This window comes from Poecilia reticulata, chromosome 5 (assembly GCF_904066995.2).
Source record: "Poecilia reticulata chromosome 5, P_reticulata-male-v2, whole genome shotgun sequence".
NCBI lineage: Eukaryota > Metazoa > Chordata > Actinopteri > Cyprinodontiformes > Poeciliidae > Poecilia > Poecilia reticulata.
In genome coordinates, this window is record NC_088834.1 from 11,586,987 (window position 1) to 11,607,379 (window position 20,393).

Consider the following 20,393-nt stretch of genomic DNA (forward strand, 5'->3'; position numbering starts at 1 on the left):
GAGGGAAAAAGGGTGCAAGAAAATGGATGGATGGATGGTTTTTACATTAGGGCGACAGAATAATAATAATATTAAAAATTATTGTTGTTCAACAAAAATTTCTAGGTACAAAAGTTTGGTAAATGCTACAAGTATCGAAAAACCTATGAAGGTGGAGATTAATAGGTGACTTCTTGTCCAAGACTCCAGTCATCCAAGAACCACCACTGATTACAGTGATAACTTCTTCCCTCTGAGTGGCGCTGCATGTTGTTTGCATGCAGCGCCACTCCAGGCTACTGGCAAATCACATTCTGTAACTATTTATGCGGACAAAATCAGAATATGACATTTGTGTTAGCTTGGTGTTTACAGCAGTGTCCATCATAAGCTATGGGTAGAAATCCAGAAATGTAAACCCAGCAACTCAACTTGCTTTGTCTCTGTATAGATCTATCAAAAATCCACCATATTTGGGTGCCTCTTGTGATGTCATCCAAGAATTACAACATAGAAACAGTGATTTTGCTTTCATTGAGCTTTTGTCTGTTTTTTTGGGAATCCTGCAGTATATATTCATTATTTATTGCAAACTGGGTTTTTGATATCAATGAACAGTTGTTGATGAAAAAAATAAGTGACTTGCAAGTATCTTTAAACTTGATTGTATTTAATCAGGGGGTATTTTAGGCAGCCTTAAAAGTCCATATGATGCATCACTGGGCCTTTGGAGCGTCTGAAAGGAGAGGGTGGGACAGGGAGAGAAGTTCCTGGTGTAAAAAAAAAAAAAAAAGCCTGCATCAGTAAGGATATAAAACCTTGAGACAAGAGGATGCTCCTCTCTCAAACCCGCTGCCATCTCAGTGGCGGAAATGTTGGAGTTGGGGTGGGTCGACTTTGAGGTGACATTGACGCTATGTAGATGAGAGTGAGAACCCTGCGCTCCATGTTACGTCCCTGCTCGCTTCAACTCAAACGGCGGCAGCTCCTTTCCCCGTCTTCTCTCCCTGCCTCTCTTTCAGCACCACTCCTTTAAGGACAGCACCTCGCTCTCAAACACGCACTTGTCCACCATCCTCTCCCTCCTTCAGGATCAAATGTCTGCTCCTTGACGACGGATGCAAAGTTTGCACCTTGGTTTCGCCGAGCACAAGTAAAAGGAAGTTAACTTTTTTGGGGGGGAACGTTGGATATTTCCCCGGTGGGAAACAACCGCCCAAAACAAGCCGTAATTTCACTGTAAGTACCCTATTCTTATCAAAACAATGTGCTTTGTTTTAATATTTGAAAAATATATATTTTTGGAATGTTATTCAGAAGCGAGGTGTCAGGACATCGCCACGTCCAGCTGCGATACATTTGGCAAAGCATGCAGATTTTCGGCTGCTCTTCTTTGGAGGCAGACGAATTTCACCATGACTATTGGCGCATTTATTTTATTTAAATGTATGACATATGTTTCTAACGTGAAATATCAAATGAAAGGCGAGAATTACGCAGAGAAACTGTGCGCGTAATGTCGGGCTAACAACCAGTTTGTGCGCCTTATATGCACATTTTACATACATTTGGAGCTACAATAACTTCATATAGGTTTTTATCCAAATAAACCACATCTCTAAGGTAACCAGAAACATTTAAGACCTATGTTACCTCACGCCGCTCCAATTACGCACTAAGCGGAGAGCGCTTGAGAACGCTTAATGTTTCCTTTTACTCCAGTTATTTAAAATGCATTTTAAATACAAAAAAAAATTCCAATCTAAACGTATATATATATATATTTTTTTTTTCTTTCTTTCTTTTTTATTCTAAAGACCGGATGTTGTTTTTGGGGCATCAAATTATACAGATTAATTAGGGAATAAACCTGTTTGGTGAATGGATGGATAAAAGAGATCTGTTGAAGGTGCAGCCTCTGTGGAGAGTTATTAGCCTCTCCAGGTGATTCATTAGACGTGGGCTTTGCGACTGCGACTCCTAAATGTGTTTAATTGCTCTGCTCTCGTACCAGAGCACTGGGAAGTGGGCCATTGAATGTAGAGCACAATGAATCAAGGACAAGAGCAGGGCTCTAAATTTCGTCTAACACGGATCCACTTCAGGCCATCAGAAGTGATTCTTGCTGTGGGATGAGTCCTTATTTGATCCCGGTGAGGTTCGCTTACTGTGCGGCAGGTTTTTCAAAAAAATAAAAAATAAAATAAAATTATGATATATATATATATATATATATATATATATATATATATATATAAAATATTTTTTTTTTTTTACATGAAAATCAAAATGTCCCTTTTTGTGAAAAAAAAGTATCTTAACCAGTTCACGTTTGTTTTCAGGGTCTCTGCCTCGCCGCCGTACCTCATCACTCTCAGACCCTCAATCCTCCCTTTTCCCACGGCTTTTCTCTGGGGACTACTGTAGCGCAGGACGGATACGCCGCGCTCTGTCTGGACTGGTGCTGAAACCACCACCTCTACGTTGGTCAGGACCTTCCAACACAGACCGTCATTATGGCCACAAACGGGACCAAAGCCTCGGACGGACACGTCTTAACCGAGACCGTGAACGACGCGCCCAGCACCACGCCAAATGACAAACCCAAAACACTGGTGGTGAAGGTGCAGAAGACGAAAAAGGACATTCCGGAGAGAGAAACGTGGGTTGGGAAATTTGACTTTCTCCTCTCTTGTGTCGGATACGCAATCGGACTGGGGAATGTGTGGAGGTTTCCTTACTTGTGTGGGAAAAACGGCGGAGGTAATCAGGAATTTTTTCACTATTTTCAACAAACACCAAAACGGAACGTAAAGGTGACGCGACCAAAGATCGAGAGTCTGATTCTGGAGAGTTTGAAATAAAAGAGATCTTAAGTGTATCTTCTGAACAACGCCGTGCGTAATTGCGCACAAGCAGAAAAAAGAGAAAATCTGCGCGCTTTTCTGGGTGCAGCCTGAAACCAATTACTCCCTCTGCCAAGTAACATGTTGGATTATAGTGAATATTAATTTCATGATTCACACACTTTTCTTCTCACCTCTCATCCAGGGGCCTTCTTGATTCCCTACTTTTTGACGCTGGTATTTGCTGGCATGCCCCTGTTCTTTCTGGAGACGGCTCTCGGTCAATACACTTCTATTGGAGGTCTGGGGGTGTGGAAGCTGGCCCCAATGTTCAAAGGTAATAAAATACATAACTAACCGGCTTAACTATTATTAGTTGGAGCTTCATGTTTAACTTGTGATTGTTATGTTCTTATGTAGAAAATGTATATTCTAAACAGTTTGCCTTCACTGTATTATGACAAAGAAGCGATTGGAATGCATGTAATTGAAATTGACTATTTGTTTGATTTTATTATATTGGTAGTAAGTATATATTTCTGGATACAAATTGAATCTGTTTGTCTTATAAAATGTCTTCAGGTGGCTTTTCTTTTTTGTCAGAAGTAGTCATAAGAATGCATTACTTTCAGTGAACTGAATTTAAATAAACTGAATTTAATAGAGGTCAGATAATGTCAAACCTTACCTTTCAAACTACTTTTAGATTTTTCTCCCTCTCTTTTTTAACATAGAGTTAAAATTATTCCTGTATTTTGTGTTCCAGGTGTGGGTCTGGCTGCTGCTGTTCTGTCTTTTTGGCTCAATATCTATTACATTGTAATCATTGCTTGGGCTATTTACTATCTGTACAACTCCTTCACCACTGTGAGTATATTCACTCTGTAAAATCATGACACCCTCTCCCTTTATGCCATTCAAAGCATAGCCATTCTTTTTAATGTATCTTTACATTGTAATTTACTTTAGTCATGTGGCAGGCTGCTTGCCAGAGCCTCTTATGTAAGGCTGCACAACCCTTTAACAGAGTATGACTTTTATTACTTCCTTTCCCGCATAATTAGCGCCTCACACAAGGTATTGATAAATGCATTCTGCGATGAAGCATTCACTCCACTGAGAAAACCATGAAATCTCAATGTCCCGAATGAGCATCACAGTCTTGGCTGCTTGACAGCCTGAGAGAATGGGACTCGGCGATGGGAGCGGGTTTGAGGAAAAAAAGAGCTTTCTCCCAGTCTCTATGTGTGTTTTTTTCTTCTTCTCATTTTCAGGACCTGCCATGGAAGACATGTGGCAATGCCTGGAACACAGATCGCTGCTACACCAACTACAGCATCGCGGACACGACAAACCTCACCAGTGCTGTGTTGGAGTTCTGGGAGTAAGTTGGACATCTGAGACGCCACAGTCTGAAATGTTGTGAACAAATTAAATGCGATAAGGTCACTGCCTGCCAGTGAGGGTAAGGAAGGGTCAGATTAGGGGTCAGAGATAGGCTGACGTAGCAATTTGCATGCTATGAACCAGATCCTTCAGTAGAGAATTTGCTTCAAGACATTATGAGAAAAAAAAGAAAAAACGTAACTTCAGAACAGATACAAACAATACAATACAAAATACAATAACAATAATAATAATAATAATTTTGGGGCTTCTGAAAAGATTCAGGGGGATAATTAAGTCTCTAAATACCAAGATGCATGCATGCATATTTGTGCATGTATGAGATTCATGTTACTCTTCTGCATAACAGTTTGGCCACTTTGCTTTTTTGCTGCAGACGTAACATGCATCAGCTGACGGACGGTTTGGAAAAACCTGGGGAGGTCAGGATTCCGCTGGCCATCACGCTCGCCATTGCATGGGTGCTCGTCTATTTCTGTATCTGGAAGGGGGTCAGCTGGACAGGCAAAGTGAGTATACAAAGGGGCTAAACAAACAGACAGCTCCGGAATATCAGAGTCTGCAGTAAAGATCAAGGATTACTGATGAAATATGTTCTAGAAACTGCTTTACTGCTTATTGGTGTCGTTTTTTGTCGTTGGCTTACAGTACATCTTATACTAAATAACAAAAAGAAAACTCTTTAATTCAAACAATTATTTGCTTATTTTACAAAAAAAGTCAGTGTCCTCATCATGTTAATGACTTATTAAGTTAAATGCACAGGCGCAAAATTGGTTCAGATAAGAAGGTGAAAGTGCACTGGGAGTGTGCTGAACCTACTCATCCTGAGGTCATTTTGTCTCAGAGGAAGGGCTGACTGGGACTCTGTGCAGTGCTGTGGGAATGGTGCCACAGTAACACAGTAAATTGACAATTTGAGCTAAATAGCTTCTTTGCAGAACAAATATACTTAATCCAACATGTAGTTGTAGTTCACAGAATATAGCGATTGCTCTAACAGTGACGTGTCTCACAGGTTGTCTACTTCTCGGCGACATACCCTTACTTTATGCTGTTCATCCTGTTTTGCCGTGGCGTCACTCTGCCTGGAGCTTTTGACGGGATTCTCTTCTACATCACACCAGACTTCCAGAAACTCAAGGAGTCTGAGGTGAGCCTTTTGACTTGTTGTGTTGAGAAAGATACAACTATGTGACATAAACTGCAGCGCAGGAGGCTCCAGAGGATGAGCTGTGCCAGAAAATGGATGAGTTTCACTTCTTTGACATAAAATTTCCAAAGTTGTGGGTAGACTACAGAGAGGTCTTTTTTATGGAAGAACATTCAAAGTGCTGATATGTTAATGGAATTTTTTGCAGATGTACGTTGCAAAGTATTTTGACATTTTTGTTGCCTTACAACCACAAACCTTTATGGGAATTTTTTGATAGACCAACACAAAGTAGAACGTAATATGTGATGTGGAAGGAAAATGATGCATGGTTTTCTAAATAAAAAAAAACATGAAAAGAGTAACATGCCTTCATATCCTTCCCCTTTGCACTGGTTCCTCTAAAACAGTTCAAGCAGCTAACTTCAGATGTTACCAAAATCAATAAGACTGCATTAACGTCTGTACGATTCTCAGTTTAAGTGGAAAAAAATTTATGACAGAAAATTTTTTGTGCTCTAAATTAAAAAAAAATGGCAAGAAAGTTAAAAAAAGAGTCTTACTTAGAGTTGCCACAAATTTGTGTTGCTTTTTCACATGCAATCCCAGTATTTGACTATGACGTTTGCATTCTGGTAAGTACTTCTCAAAACCACAGTGGATACAGATCAACGCACACAATACAATGCAAATAAAAAGCTAAACATAAATGTTGCTGATTAGTTTAAATTCAAAGGATATGTGGCCAATGTTTAATTAATTCACGCCTGAATGTCACTATTGAGATAATGCGACGCTTTTAATATTGAGAAGAAGAGGTGAGAACAGTGTGATGAGAGTGGAGGGTTTTTTCCTATTACTGTTTAAACAAAAGAATGAACATTTCAATATGAATCCCTCAAGTTAATGATTTTGGAAAAAAAAATGCTTCAACACACATAAAATGTGCAGATATTCATTTATACACAGTGACTGGCATATTTTCTAATCCCTGTGTGTCAGGTATGGCTCGATGCTGCCACGCAGATCTTCTTTTCCTACGGTCTGGGATTAGGTTCTCTGATTGCTCTTGGCAGCTACAATCCCTTCAATAATAACGTCTACAGGTAGGTGACACAAGTATGCTGCCTTTCAGGCTCATTTATCACTGCAAATAAAGGAGTCTGTTCGTATGAGGTGTTAATATGCAGTTCTGCTCACCCACACGACATTTTTACAGAAACAGTGCAAATGTCTCCAATTTGTTGCTTTTGTGTCAGCTCTACAGTAAAAACCTTTATTTTTATTAGGGCAATTGACCACACAGGGTTGAGTGTTAATTTATTTGCTTTTTTACAATTAAACAATATATAACTCGTTTTATGTCTCATCCATAGTCAGATTAAAGAATAAAGACTGGTCAGGGGCAAAAGTGCACATATTGAACAATATTAAAGCACACTGCTATTTAAAAAAAAACAAATAAAAAGAGGTTAGCACAAACTGCATGCTGTGGTTCTGCAGGACTCAAAATGGCTTTCGACTTCTCCCTCCTCCTTTCCCCTCAAATGTTTCTCTCCAATGTGTGACGGGGTGATAAGGAATTGATACAGCCGTAACAATGGCCTGTGCTCTGTCTCTCCCCTGCAGAGATTCTATCATTGTCTGCTGCATCAACTCCTTCACCAGTATGTTCGCCGGCTTTGTCATCTTTTCCATTGTGGGATTCATGGCTAATGTAACAAAGAGGCCAATTGCTGATGTGGCAGCCTCAGGTAATTGCAATCAATGTTGAAACCTAAAATGCAACAATAGACACAAGGACAAGATAATGTGTATACATGAAAAGAAATGTCACTGAATTTTCTAACTTTACAATCAAGAAGAAATACTGGGATATTTATTAAAAGAACAACTTCTATTTATATACTTTATTGTTTTATTTATTTTATTTTTATTTTTTCTATGTTGTTATATTTGCTTAACATTTGCAAGGGTCCTTCTTTATTTATACCAATAACATATGTTTAATACATTTCTCACTGTACATTTGCGCTAACAGTAATTTATCTTACATAAGGACCTGGCCTGGCATTTTTGGCATATCCCGAAGCCGTCACCCAGCTGCCTGTCTCTCCTCTCTGGGCCATATTGTTTTTCTCCATGCTGCTGATGCTGGGAATCGACAGCCAGGTGAAAATAATCCAACAAACATGGTCTGCGTTTTGGACCGTTCCAATGTCACAGAATTTCGTTGTTGCTACTTTAGTGCACAAATTCATTTGTGCACTAAAACAAACTTTGCAATGATTTTACTGTGACAGCAGTGTGTTAAGTGACACAGTTCTAAAATGGCTCTACAAACTTTGCAGTTCTGCACTGTGGAAGGTTTCATCACTGCGCTGGTTGATGAGTTTCCTCACATCCTCCGAAAGCGTAGAGAAATCTTCATCGCTGTCGTCTGCCTTGTTTCTTACATTATTGGCCTGTCCAACATCACACAGGTAAATATGTGGAAGTATCAGGCGTGAGTTTCCTCTGTGTTTGTATTTTTCATGAGATTGATTCTAACAGAAATACAAGGCTGTTCACATAAATATTACCACTTGTACATTGTATAATTTCCGAAAGACAAGCAATAGTTTTCCTCTTTAACTTTTAAAGAGTTTCATGTGTAGTAGGGCATTAAACTGCTATTTAATGCCCTACTAATAGCACCTTAAACTGCTATTTTTCTCATTTCCTGTAGCTGGTGTCTGTGCTGCAGTGCCAATGCTAATGCACCAGTGAGTGCCTCTTTGGTAGAGTTTTCCCCACTAAGAGAGAGTGAGAGAGAAAGAGAGAGAGAGAGAAAAAAAGAGAGAGAGAGACTGTGACCTCTGTGTGTCTTTGACTTGAAAGAGGGAAGGTCCTGACTGTAGTTGTTGTGTATGAACCAACCAGTTGTTTAAATGACTCAGTCTTCTTGAAGTTTTTGAATGATGTTTTGCAAAGGATACCATTTGGGGATTCTGTTGAGCTTTAGTAGATAATAATGGGGTTGCTTATAATACAAGTGATGTTTTCTTTTTAAACTTCTTTGCCAGGATCTCGACACACACAATGATTTTAACACAAGATGATCAGTCTTGTGTATTTTGTAATTATATATTGATATCTATGTGTTATATCTATGAGTGAGGGCATTATTGTCAGCTGATCACCACCTGCTAGTGATAATCAAATAGGTGATATGGGTGAACTGAGAATATCTGGCAGTAAATCCTTTTCAGGACATTCTCAACTCATTCTGGAGAGTTTCTCAAAGTAATCCAGGAAAAGTTGAGGATTTGGAATTGGTCTTGAGCAGGATCTCGATATTGCAGATGTAACTTTTTTGAACTATGGACTTTAGAGACCACAGGAGCTGAAGAGGGAAGCCTTTGGGATTTATTTTTACTCTTAAGGTTTCTGAACAAGGGGTGCTGTGGTGGCGCAGGGGCCACAACCCACGTATTGAGGCCTTGGTCCTCGTGGCGGTGGTCGCAGGCTCGATTCCCGGCCTGGTGACATTTGCCGCATGTCTTCCCCCTCTTTCCTGTCAAACTACATTCAAATAAAGGCCACTAGAGCCAATAAAAACTTTTTAAAAAGATTTCTGAGACACAGCAGAAGTGTGATTTTGTGGTTAAAAGTGTGAAAAATTCAGTTTTCAAGGATTTTGAATTTGCACTGCAAAATGACTTTCATTTGGCCTTGGAAAGGTTTTTGAAGTATTGTTTGGCAATTTCGATAGAAAGATGAATGCTACCATCATGTTCTGTTACCTAGGAATGGTGAACTGAAGACCTGGCTATTGTCAAACTGTATAAGGAATACTTTTTGATTGCCTCATTTGCAATGCGATCATATCCCTTTAGGAAAGGCACGATGAAAGGACTTGTGGGAAACTTCACCAGTGCAGAGTTTGCTGTGGTACTTAAAAAGCTCTCGGGCTGCAAGTTGACAAGATTTAAACCAAGATACTGAAGGTGTACATATTATTGTGTTTTTATTAATGACAAATGTCTTCAGTATCTTTGGAGAAATGGGAGAAGCCTTTGATTCACCAGTGTCATTGTGGTTTTTCTTCTGGTTGTTGAAGAGTGACTTGGAAATTAACCCTTTTGGAATCACCAAGTGGGTTAGGATGAGTTTGGTTGTCTGGTCCAGAGGAGTTTTATGGACCTTGACATGCCATTCGACTGTGTCTGCCAAGACATTTTGTAATGGGTCCTATCAGAGAACAGGGTACTGACGCTTGATGTTGTCCTTCAATCAACACAAGAGCTGTGTCTGCATCATCAGCACAATGTTAAGCTTGTTTCAAGTGCAGGCTGGCCTCAACCAGGGCTGGCACTGATCTTGTTTGTGGTGTTCACTGGCAGGATTTGAAAAGATAGTTGTGGAGAGAAGGGTGTCTGGTTAGGCAATCTCTGGGGTTTCATCTTGGCATTTTGCTTTTTGGTCCTGTTGGCATCTTAGTGAATGTCAACAAACTTTAGACATGTCTAAAGTTTGTTGCATCCAAGTTGGAATTAGCTAGAATGATATTTCCTGTCTGAGACCATGGATCATATCCAGGAAAAGGTGAACACTTCCCTCCAGTTTAGGCATCAGTGAACGCCTTCAGAGGATTAGTTTAAGTGTCTTGGTGTCTTGTTCACAAGTGATAATGGGATGGAGCAAAAGATGGGTGGAAGGATTAGCTGCTCATCTACAGTGATGATGGATTGCCATGGACTGTTGTGGTGAAGAAAGAACTGACCCAGGAACGCAGACCATGATTTACTTGTAGCTACAGTCCAGCCACGCCTATGGTCATGCAGTATGGGTTATGACCAAAAAAAGATAGAGAACCTGGATTTTAGTGATTGAAATGAGCTTCCTTCAAAAGATGACTCAGGTTTAGGGTATGGATTACAGTCATCCAGAAGGGGGACTTCAGATGCCTCCTAGGTATCCTCTCCTTTGAAGGGGAATCTCAGGGCAGAATCAAAAAGGTGTAGGGATGATGCATCCCTTCTGACCTGGGAGTGCCTAGTGACACCTCAGAAAGAATTGGAGAGTGCTGTTGGGGAAGTGGACATCTAGGTTTCCCAACAGACCTATTACCCCATTGACCTGATCTCAGATAACCAATGGTTGGATGGATAGGTCTTCTGTGACAATATTGTTTTTGCTTCTCCAATAATAAAAAGCTGCTTGTTTGCTTTAATCTTCAGCTCACAGCCTCAAGATGGCTTTCATCTTTGGTAATCAATTTCCATAAAGCTGAATTTTCTAGAAAAAAAAAGGTTAATAAAAGGTACCAAACAACTGTAGCAACAACCTGTTTTTGACTGCCTCAAAATAAACAGGTTTTTTTTTCTTTTTACTTAATGTCAAAATGGCACAAGTTTGAATTGCTTTACTGCGGTAAAAGTGAATCAACAAAGACACAAAACAGACAGGATGTTTCTCCAGAAATCCATTCAGTAAGAGACCTGAAGGCAGCATAAGAAAATAATATAGTTTTCACATCCTGTGGCATCCTTTACATCTACCACTGCTTCATGAATTTGTTTGCTACTTTCAGACAGAGTTCAGGTACATAGAAATGCTAATGTCGTACTTGGCAGAAATTCATAGTGATAATTGTTTTTACACAAATCTTACAGTGTCGTAAGATTAAAGTGATTTTGTTACCCACTAGTCTGCTATCTTGTTTATTCAAGCTTCCATTTTTAAACCTAATAGTTACATTGTCATTTAGTATTGATTTTAGTATTGGATGGTCTTTTTATGGTTTATGGTCTACTTGAACCATGGTAATTGGAGTCTGGAGTCCTAGACTTACAACAGTGTTTTAAATAAATACATGAAAAAAAATACAAATAATATTTCACCACAGGAAATTGTTGCAGCTATGCATAAAACTCAGAGGTTAAATAATCCCTCTGTTCCCACAGAACTTTACTCTAAAAGGAAATTAACCACTTTTGGCAATGTAAACTAACAAGCTATTCTGTTTGTAATAAATGGCCACCATAATAGATCTCTTACAAGACACTGAAATAATCCATATAAATATGTCACTGCTTCCCACAGCCATAGTCATTAGTGTAAACTCAGATTTTACGCTTCATTATTCCTCCAGACCAGTTTGAGACTGTCCTGCACATAAATACAGCTACATTTTATGTTTGTGTTTACAATTTCCTACTTCAGTTGTCTCATTATCTTCGTTTCATCCTTAACTTGCAGGGTGGACTGTATGTGTTTAAGCTCTTTGACTACTACTCAGCGAGTGGAATGTCCCTGCTTTTCCTGGTCTTCTTTGAGTGCATCTCAATTTCATGGTTCTATGGTGAGCATTTTTTTCATAATGCATGTAAAAATGACTCAAGTCTCAAAAGTCATATAAAGATTATGAAAAAAAAACATCTTTATCTTTTTCATTTTTTACATGCAGGTGTGAATAAATTCTTCGACAACATTGAGGAAATGATTGGCTACAGGCCCTGTCTGTGGTGGAAGGCCTGCTGGGTTGTTTTCACTCCCCTCATTGTGGCTGTAAGTGTTACCTGTTGTAGTATTTAACAATTAACCATTGCATGTATTTGAATCTTTACACATTTTGTCATGCTACATCCCCACATTTCCCTATGTTGTTGTTGTTTTAAGAGAAAGTTAAAGATAAACCTATATAGGCTATGTCCACTGTGTCAGTGTTATTGGGGAAATGGGATATAATGGGCAAAATGTCTATCAATGTAAGATGCTGAGATACATCCTTTTGTCCCTCTGTTCTCCAGGGAGTGTTCTTGTTCAGTGCAGTGCAGATGGTTCCCCTTACTATGGGAGATTATGTGTTCCCTAGCTGGGGTCAGGGAGTTGGTTGGCTAATGGCCCTATCCTCCATGATTCTCATCCCAGGCTACATGGGCTACATGTTCCTGACACTCAAAGGCACCTACAAAGAGGTAAGACGTTATCACCATATGTATCTTCTTTTGAATGTATCTATTTAAACTCGGTGCGCCATACATCTGTTTGAATAAAGCTGCAATTAGGCCCAGCATATTTGCATAATTCTGAAATCTGCAGCCAAGAAAATGGTGTTGTCAGTTTCTAGTGGATTACTGGTTGTACAAGATAGTTGTTTTTTAATAAACCCACTTTAGCTCACTGTGCATTGGTATATTACGACAACATAAGCTCTCCAGATTTTATACAAAACATAATCTTTAGAGGGATACTCAGTCACATTTGTTACCACAAAGTCAAACTGGAATCTGTTCATCTAGAATCAACAGTAAGAATGAATTTGTTGACATAAAGCCAAAAGGGTACCCAATTGTAAAAGAGAAAAATGCTGAGCTTTACTTTGTCTTATTTTCTTCAGAGGATTAAAACCAAACTGTGGCACCATGATTCAGTGATTTTTAATGAACAAACTCACAAGCATGCTTGATAGAGAAATAATAAACTGAAATGAAGAGTGTTACGGTGATAAAAGGATTAGTGAAAGAAAAATGATTAGTTGCGTAAAGCAGTTTTTCCGTTTCAACAGCCACTGAGCTCTTGGAAAACCATCTGCAGTGATGGAGTCCTACTTCATTGATCCGACTGTCCTAATCAATAACAGACAAAACGTTTTTAGCTCAGCATTTACATTTTTGGGTGCTTGATATCTACTCCTGCACAATGTACAGAATGCAGCTCCCAGTGACATTTATAGCTTATAGATTCTGTAAGAGTAAATGTACCATAATTGCAGGCATTGCAAAAGAGGCTATCAGAGGCGAAATGCAGCTGTCAGATCGTGGTGCACCAGCTGATGGCTGATTGTGTAATTGTAGCAATCAGGCAGCTGAATGCTGCTCTGCTTTCAGGCCAACACTTGGTTTCACAAACACTTCATTAAAATGACTGGAGAAGAGTGCAGTCCAACTTGGAAAACTTCAAGTTTTTTGATAATTAGGTACATTTCTTGGACACTGACATCCTTCTTGTGGTTGCAGCTGTGGAGCCAATGGGAATTGACCTTTTTACTGTGTAGGAAAAGAATCAGCACATCCCTATTGAACTTTTTGTCATTGTTTCAACCACTACTCTGACCTGTAAGCCAAACAGAAATTACTTAACATGCAAATGTAATTCTGATTAATTAAAATGTACTTACAAAAGAGAAAACAAAAAAGTCTTCAAGAGAAGCATGTAGGCTTCTCTTGAAGCCTACATCTCTTGAAGCCTACAATACAACCTGATGAAATAGGTTGTATTGTTTATTTGTAAAATCAATCATCAAGTGTGAAGGCTTCATATCCACTGTTAATCTGCGAAGATATAAATCATGTCTGCAGAAACTGTTTTTTTAATCCCTCTGATCTTCTTCTCAGCGCCTGCGCATGATGATCAAACCTCTGGTTCTGGTGAAGGCTCAGGAAAATGGTCCAGATCAGCAGGCAGAAAGCCAGAATCAGAACCCTGCCAATGAGGAAGCCTACATCTAAAAAGAAATAACGAAGCTCTGCCTGCCTCTCTGTTTGAACGGCCAGACCGGCGCTGCACCGTAATCAAGGTTGGGAACAACCACTAGACTTCTACGTCTGCTTTTATTCACCTACCTCCTGGGGACATGTGAAACCAACCTGATTACACGGTTATTTTAAAGGGGGTTGTTCTGTTTCTTTATTTTTATAATACAGAGATATAAAACTTATGAAGAAGAAGAAGAAAAAAAACCCAGCAAAGTTGTTGTGATATTTTGAATTTCATTATGCAAAAATTTAGCCTTCTTAGAAAAAGCAAATGTGACTTAGAGAACTACTGTATATTGAAGATATATAATTTAAATCTGAAGGCCCTCACTGATTCAATAATATCACTATAAAAATTATAATAATCAACTAATTTCAAAATACTGTACAAAGACAATTGTGAGTAAAATGTATTTTATTTTGTAAATGAGATAAATACTTTAAATGAATGCAGTGTAGCTGTTAAATAAAAAAAGCAAAAGTTTTATGGATTAAAAGTTTAATATAGATCAATTTCAAGCAAAGACAATATGGGAATGTGCAACAGGTAAGGCCAAATCTGTTTGTATGTGTAAATTATATCTTAGCCAGACTATCACACCCTTGCAGAATCCTGCACCTCTTTGGAAATGTTTACTACTCTTGTTGGGGGCTACATTAGAAAAGCACAAGTACCTTGTGGTATTTTGAATACTTCTTTTTGGCATGACTGAAACCTGTGACAACAGCAAAAATAACTTATATAGGATACTTAGCAAGACTGTTATGACTGTTTTATTTGTTTTCTAAAGAACATATAATTTGTATGTTGTCTAAATCTCCGTTTAGGGTAATTTTTTTTTTAGGTTGTTTTCTATACGTGAACGTGAGAAGGACCAAATTGCTTGCTATCGTTTGAGCTATTTGTGTAGGTGTTTCACCTGCAGACTAAATATGGATCCAGTAATGCACCCTTTTGATGCAGAAAAGCAATAGTTAGGAAAAATAAAACAGCATCAGTGTACAAGCACAAGGTTATTCTATGGACTAAAGCCTCTAATATGAAAGGTATAGCCATTGTAGAAATCCCACAGTTGCTCTGTGCTCTTTACGGTTCCATTTTGAGAGCAATTGTTTGAAAAATGTATATTTTTAAGTAACTGAGGGATGGTTAAGTGGGGATAAAGTACTGAGTGAAGCAGTTGCTGCATGCTGCCTTGTCAGGCGTCCAGCGTTGGCGGTAGAAAAGTGGATTTCTGTGACAGCTACCGATGTTCTGCCTATTCTTGTTTACTTGTATATCTGTAGTAACCCACTCCTCAGGAACAAATGTAGATATGACCAAACTGTTTTAGGCACCAACTTGATTCACTGAAACAATTATTACTCTATCTAGAAAAATGTAGTCATCGAAACCCCAAAAGTTTTTCTGTCCAAACATTCATGAAGATGCAAATTGTATAAAGTCTTTGTGATAAGATGCTGTGGGCTAAAATTTAAAACCTGATCTCAGCTTTGTGCTTTCTTGTAATAGACATGATATGACAAGTCTGGGTGAAAATTGCACGGCATTACTGTATTTACACAAATATTTGAAACAAAAACTGATCACATGATCTAATTACTTTCTTAAATAGACAAGTAGTGACTATTTCTGCAGCTACGAAACTAATGTAAGATATTGATTACATTTTAAATATAATATCAGTGATTCCCTATTATAACATGAACCGCTTCATAAATACCATCTTGACAGATTTTCTAAAACAGTACTACTACAAGACATGGGCATTTTAACTCTGTTGTGTGATAGCTTCAAAACTCACATTAACAAGCAAAAAAAAAGAATTATCCATTATTATCTATTGGTACCGATCGATTGGTTGAAGGACGGGGTTTAAATGTTTCATTTTCACTCAGAAATTTCACATGAAGTATATAGTTGGAAAAATGAACAGAAAGGGAAAGTTTCTCCGCACTTTTGTACGGCTGACAAGCAAATAAAATTAAATGACTAGAAATTAGTTGTGTGAAAAAAAAAAGACTATAAAAATCTATTTCGAAAACAGAATCTCCAGGTTGTAGTAGAGAAATACAAAGCAATATTATTAGTCTTTATTGCTAGCAGAAGTTATCCTAGTTGATAAGAGTATCAATTAGAAAATCCCACAGTGTTTTGAATTTATCCCTGAAATATTGTTCAACTGGGATTGATGTCAATCCCAACCTGAGTTCATAGTTCAGACATGTAATGAAGGCAGCAGAAGCATCCAATTTGTGGGTGTTTTACCAGACAAATGCTAAAATCTCCTCTGAACACAACTATAAGTAGCCCAAAGGTAAAAGACAGTACAAAGTTTCCTCATCACTCTGTTTTGTTCAGCCAGCAATATTTCCAAACAGCTGGATTTGTCTTTAGGAAAAAGTGTTGTAGCTTTCTTTCAGGTAACTGTCAAGCACTTTCATTGTGGCACTTTCTCAAGCATCTCATTAAAAGGACTTTTAAACCAGTTGGAAGACAATGAGAGAAAAGTAATGCGAACGTTGATGTATCTTGATACCAGTAACCTATGCCTATTCTGTAAAGGTCCTCCTGAAATAAGTTGTATATGATACATTGATTCTCTGAGTGAGGAGCTTTTTAACAATTATAGGACTAAATACTGTTAGCATAAAAACACACAAGCACATGCCACACAGGCCAACAACACTAAAACTATAAAGCAAAGAGAAATGTTGCATATCTAGTAATACTTGATTCTGAAGGATTCCAGTATAAAAGCAAAGATGGATTTTAACTTTATCACAAACTACTAACTAGGTGACAAAGAAGGATCAAGAGAATATGCTATTATGGCAGCTACATACAGCAGGTATCAAGCTGAATCATTCCCGTTCCTTAAAACTGTACTGACTTTTTTTTTTTAAGATATATGAATCAAAATGTGCAATGATGCAAGGGTTCCATGAATTTTGTATAAAGTTACCACACCGCAGTTTCTCTCTTGAATGATGTTGTAAACTGGATTGTGTAATACATGTATCTGTAAATGTCCGTATACGCTGAGTTTTTCTTTATTCTGTCTAAATGTTGAATGGAAAAAATGTGACATTTTTTGCTGTTTTCTGCAATAATACTGTCTCAGAAACTAAGGCACATATCTCTCTCCACTGTAAAAATGATGACAACAATAACAGAATAGAGTAATAATAAAGAGATAATAATAATAATAAAAATGTTATAGAAATGTCTAGTCAGGGAATATTGTTTTGTATATTTTTAGCTGTTATATGGGCCTAATGTAAAATATTATATGTAAAAAAAATATAATAAATGTGTTTAGATGGTGTTCTATGAAAAAGCATGATTGCTATATATGTTATCTGCAAAATTAAATAAAGATCTATAGATTATAAAGTCTGCATTGTGTCATTTTCATTGCATCTGTTTGTAGCACTATAAGCCAGCATAATGCATAACAGATGTATTATAAAACCATTTCCCTTTCTGCAATGGGTGATACATTTTGAGTACGTCCAAACGGCAGCTCAAAATATACAAAAACACTTCAAATGCTCTCACTGAGATGGCTGCTGTTGATGCTGACCTGCTCGGTAATATGCTAATGCTCTATTTATTACATAAGTGGAAATGAATATGCAATCAGGCTTATCACCTCAAAAGATGCTAGCTGTAAACCTGGCTGATGGTATCTGACAAAATGCTTTTCTGCCGCTACAGTAATATCCTTTTGACCACCTGCACAAACCGGAGCCGTCCTGGATGACATCCAACACGTCCCAGCCACAATTCATCGCTTGGCAACTCCTGAGCATGTACTCTCTTCGGTTGTAATCAGAGATGTGTAGTAACTAGTTGCAGATATTTGAGTAGCTCCCTCAAGTTATATGGTTCCCACTGGTGAACAACAATCTTCAAGTCTGACCACAGATTCTCAACTGGATTGAGATCTGGGTTTAAACTTGACCCTCCCAATAAACACGTTTTCTGTATAGTTCTTATAGGGAATGACTATTTAGCTGTCATATGTATAGCTAATTTTGACTCGTGACTCAAACAAATGAAAATGTTATAAAACAGCAGATATGTTTACGGAAGAGAATGTTGCATGTCCGAAAGGATTTGAAATTTGTCTGCAGAAATGAGGAACTGCTTCCATGATGTGGACAAATGACTGAATGTTGAGGAGGATGAAGGTTAACAATTATAAGAAATTAAATTCTCATCAGGAAAATAATTCAATTGAAAAAAACTATACGTACAATTTTGAGCAAAATGAGGACCGCAATCGTAAAGATAAACTGATGTATCGATACATGATCATTTTTCACTTGGACAAGCCTGCTTACAGGCAAGTTTTACAATGCTTTTATCCACAAAGCAGAAGGTAAAAGCCTTTTTACAGATCTGCACTGTGCTGAGCTAAGCACCAGCTTTCTGAGGGACAATGCTGGCAAAGCTCTGGTGGCACACAAAAACTGATTAACATCTGTGGTATCATTTCAGAACATACGTAAGCAGTGGCGACTGGGCAGAGTGATATTTGGATGTGAGAAAGGCAACACAGCTTCATTTGTAGTTTGTCTAATCCCATTGGCACAGAAACTGCGAGGGTGTCAGGATGTAGATCTCGCTGAAGCTGTCTGACTTCGTCTCCTGAGCATGTGCCAGTGCTGCTTCATGTCAGGAGGATTTTCAACATTATGTGTTCGGTGGTTTCTTAGCCCAATATTGTGAAAATAGTAAAAATCTAGGATGGATGGATGAGTGCAAAGTGACATTGTAAATTTGTGATTTTACACCCATCTTGTCAATACTGTAGTTCATATTAAGTTGGAACCTGGGTTGCTACTATTTAACCGTCTTTACAGAATAAGAAGATTCATTTTGCTGTTAAACATCAGACTTTTGTGCATCAGTCTATGATGCTACCCTTGTGAGCTAAATCAGTCTGACACAATTTTTTTTTATTTTTTCAGAAACTCACATTTTCAGAAGATACTGACCATATATTGTAGTTTTCTTAATAGACCACTGGATCTGAAAAAGCTCCTGTACGTTGTTCTACAAAGTGCTCTGCAGTATTTTGAAGCTTAAACTTGCAAGACTGTCAGATAACTGCAGCTATAACGCAAAATGTAAAGTTTAAAAGCATAACTGGGGCACACTACCAAGCATTTCCTTCACCTATGATAGAATCCCTGATTAAGCCTGAGTCAGAATATTATTCATTCTTCTGTTCATCTTAACAACGAGGCACTGATAGCGTATCTGCTGCTAGCAGAGTGACAGACAGACAGGCAGCGAGAGAAGCAAATGCCCTTATCGGCGCCTGCCATATGATAGGATTAGCTGGAGTGTTGTCTAACAAACCATTAATGAACAGTTTTAATTGCTTGCCTGGCATTCCCTGCCAAGCTGCTGAACTACACACACACACACTCACACACACACACTCACACGCACACACACACACACTCAGACACAAAGCGCATGGAGCTATCCACATAAGGGCATTGCACTTCCTGCCATTTTCTGCAGATAGTCAAACCCAAACACTTCCTTTTGTCAAAGCATTTTGCATTGTTATTTAATACAGCTGTGTTTACAAATGTTCACAATATTATCTGTTTATCAATTTATCAAAATGTTTCAATTCATCACAACAAACTCGTGCTGGATCTGTCCAAATCGAGTAAAGCACTGAATTGTTACGCACTATGCAGTTAGGAATGTTTCAAAGAAACTAAACAAATAGTGCAGGATTTTATAGTTTTTATTATTCAAAGTATGTTGACATTGTAGCTCAGATAAAGCTATCAAAATAACTCTAATGCTAATAGTGTGAAGCACAAAACAACACACTGTGTCTCTCACAGAGTACAAGTCAAACAGTGACAAAAAAAAAAAAGCCAAAAAGCTTGCAAAACGACCCAGTGAACCTGATATTCAAACAAAGATTAAAAAAGTAAATCGAGGTAATCAGACTATCCACAACCAACGCAAACAAGAGGTGCAGCCACTGGCACTGCATCATTCAGTTGCGAGCTTTCACGTTCCCACTCTGCATGTCTGCGTTTCTGCGGCTTGTTCTCTGCTGCCACGATGCATGATGTGTTTGTTGTTGACTTTGAATTGACCTAATGTGACATTGTTTGCATGTGCATGCTTGTTTTGGGTCTGTTTGCACAGCAATGGCCTACAGACACATTCAGAATATATCTTCCTGCAACACTGAACAAAACCTAGTGGCTGTTGGAAAAGGGTGTAACGGTAGAATTAAATGCAATTCTGCCTTTAATTGTGTTTATTGGTGACAATATTTTAAATCTAATACGAATGTTGCTCTAGCTACTGAAAAACATTGAAAAGTTTTAGTAAAAACATCTTTTTTAGGGTGATACAGACTCATATCGGCGATTCTTCAGCTGGAAACAGCCTCCCTCTCCTGATAAAAAAAACAAAAAAAACAAGTTGAGAACCCC

The 20,393-nt window shown here is 38.3% G+C and overlaps 1 protein-coding gene across 1 annotated transcript; it reads left to right on the forward strand.

The window, feature by feature from the left end:
* The first annotated feature begins 803 nt into the window (after positions 1-803).
* slc6a1b (solute carrier family 6 member 1b) lies at positions 804-17,307 on the forward strand. The gene is made up of 15 exons (XM_008408540.3): positions 804-1,218; positions 2,322-2,742; positions 3,031-3,162; positions 3,592-3,692; positions 4,100-4,209; positions 4,609-4,741; positions 5,251-5,385; positions 6,388-6,491; positions 7,015-7,139; positions 7,445-7,557; positions 7,737-7,868; positions 11,629-11,731; positions 11,837-11,937; positions 12,180-12,347; positions 13,767-17,307. Exons 2-15 carry the CDS (start codon positions 2,496-2,498, stop codon positions 13,878-13,880), a joined length of 1,818 nt encoding a protein of 605 aa, XP_008406762.1. The 5' UTR covers positions 804-1,218; positions 2,322-2,495; the 3' UTR covers positions 13,881-17,307.
* Positions 17,308-20,393: the final 3,086 nt, after the last annotated feature.

Coding starts and splice junctions, on each gene's coding strand:
- slc6a1b (XM_008408540.3), top strand. CDS start 2,496: ATGGCCACAAACGGGACCAAAGCCTCGGACGGACACGTCTTAACCGAG. Junction 5,386..6,387: donor AGAAACTCAAGGAGTCTGAG/GTGAGCCTTTTG, acceptor CCTGTGTGTCAG/GTATGGCTCGATGCTGCCAC. Junction 12,348..13,766: donor TCAAAGGCACCTACAAAGAG/GTAAGACGTTAT, acceptor TCTTCTTCTCAG/CGCCTGCGCATGATGATCAA.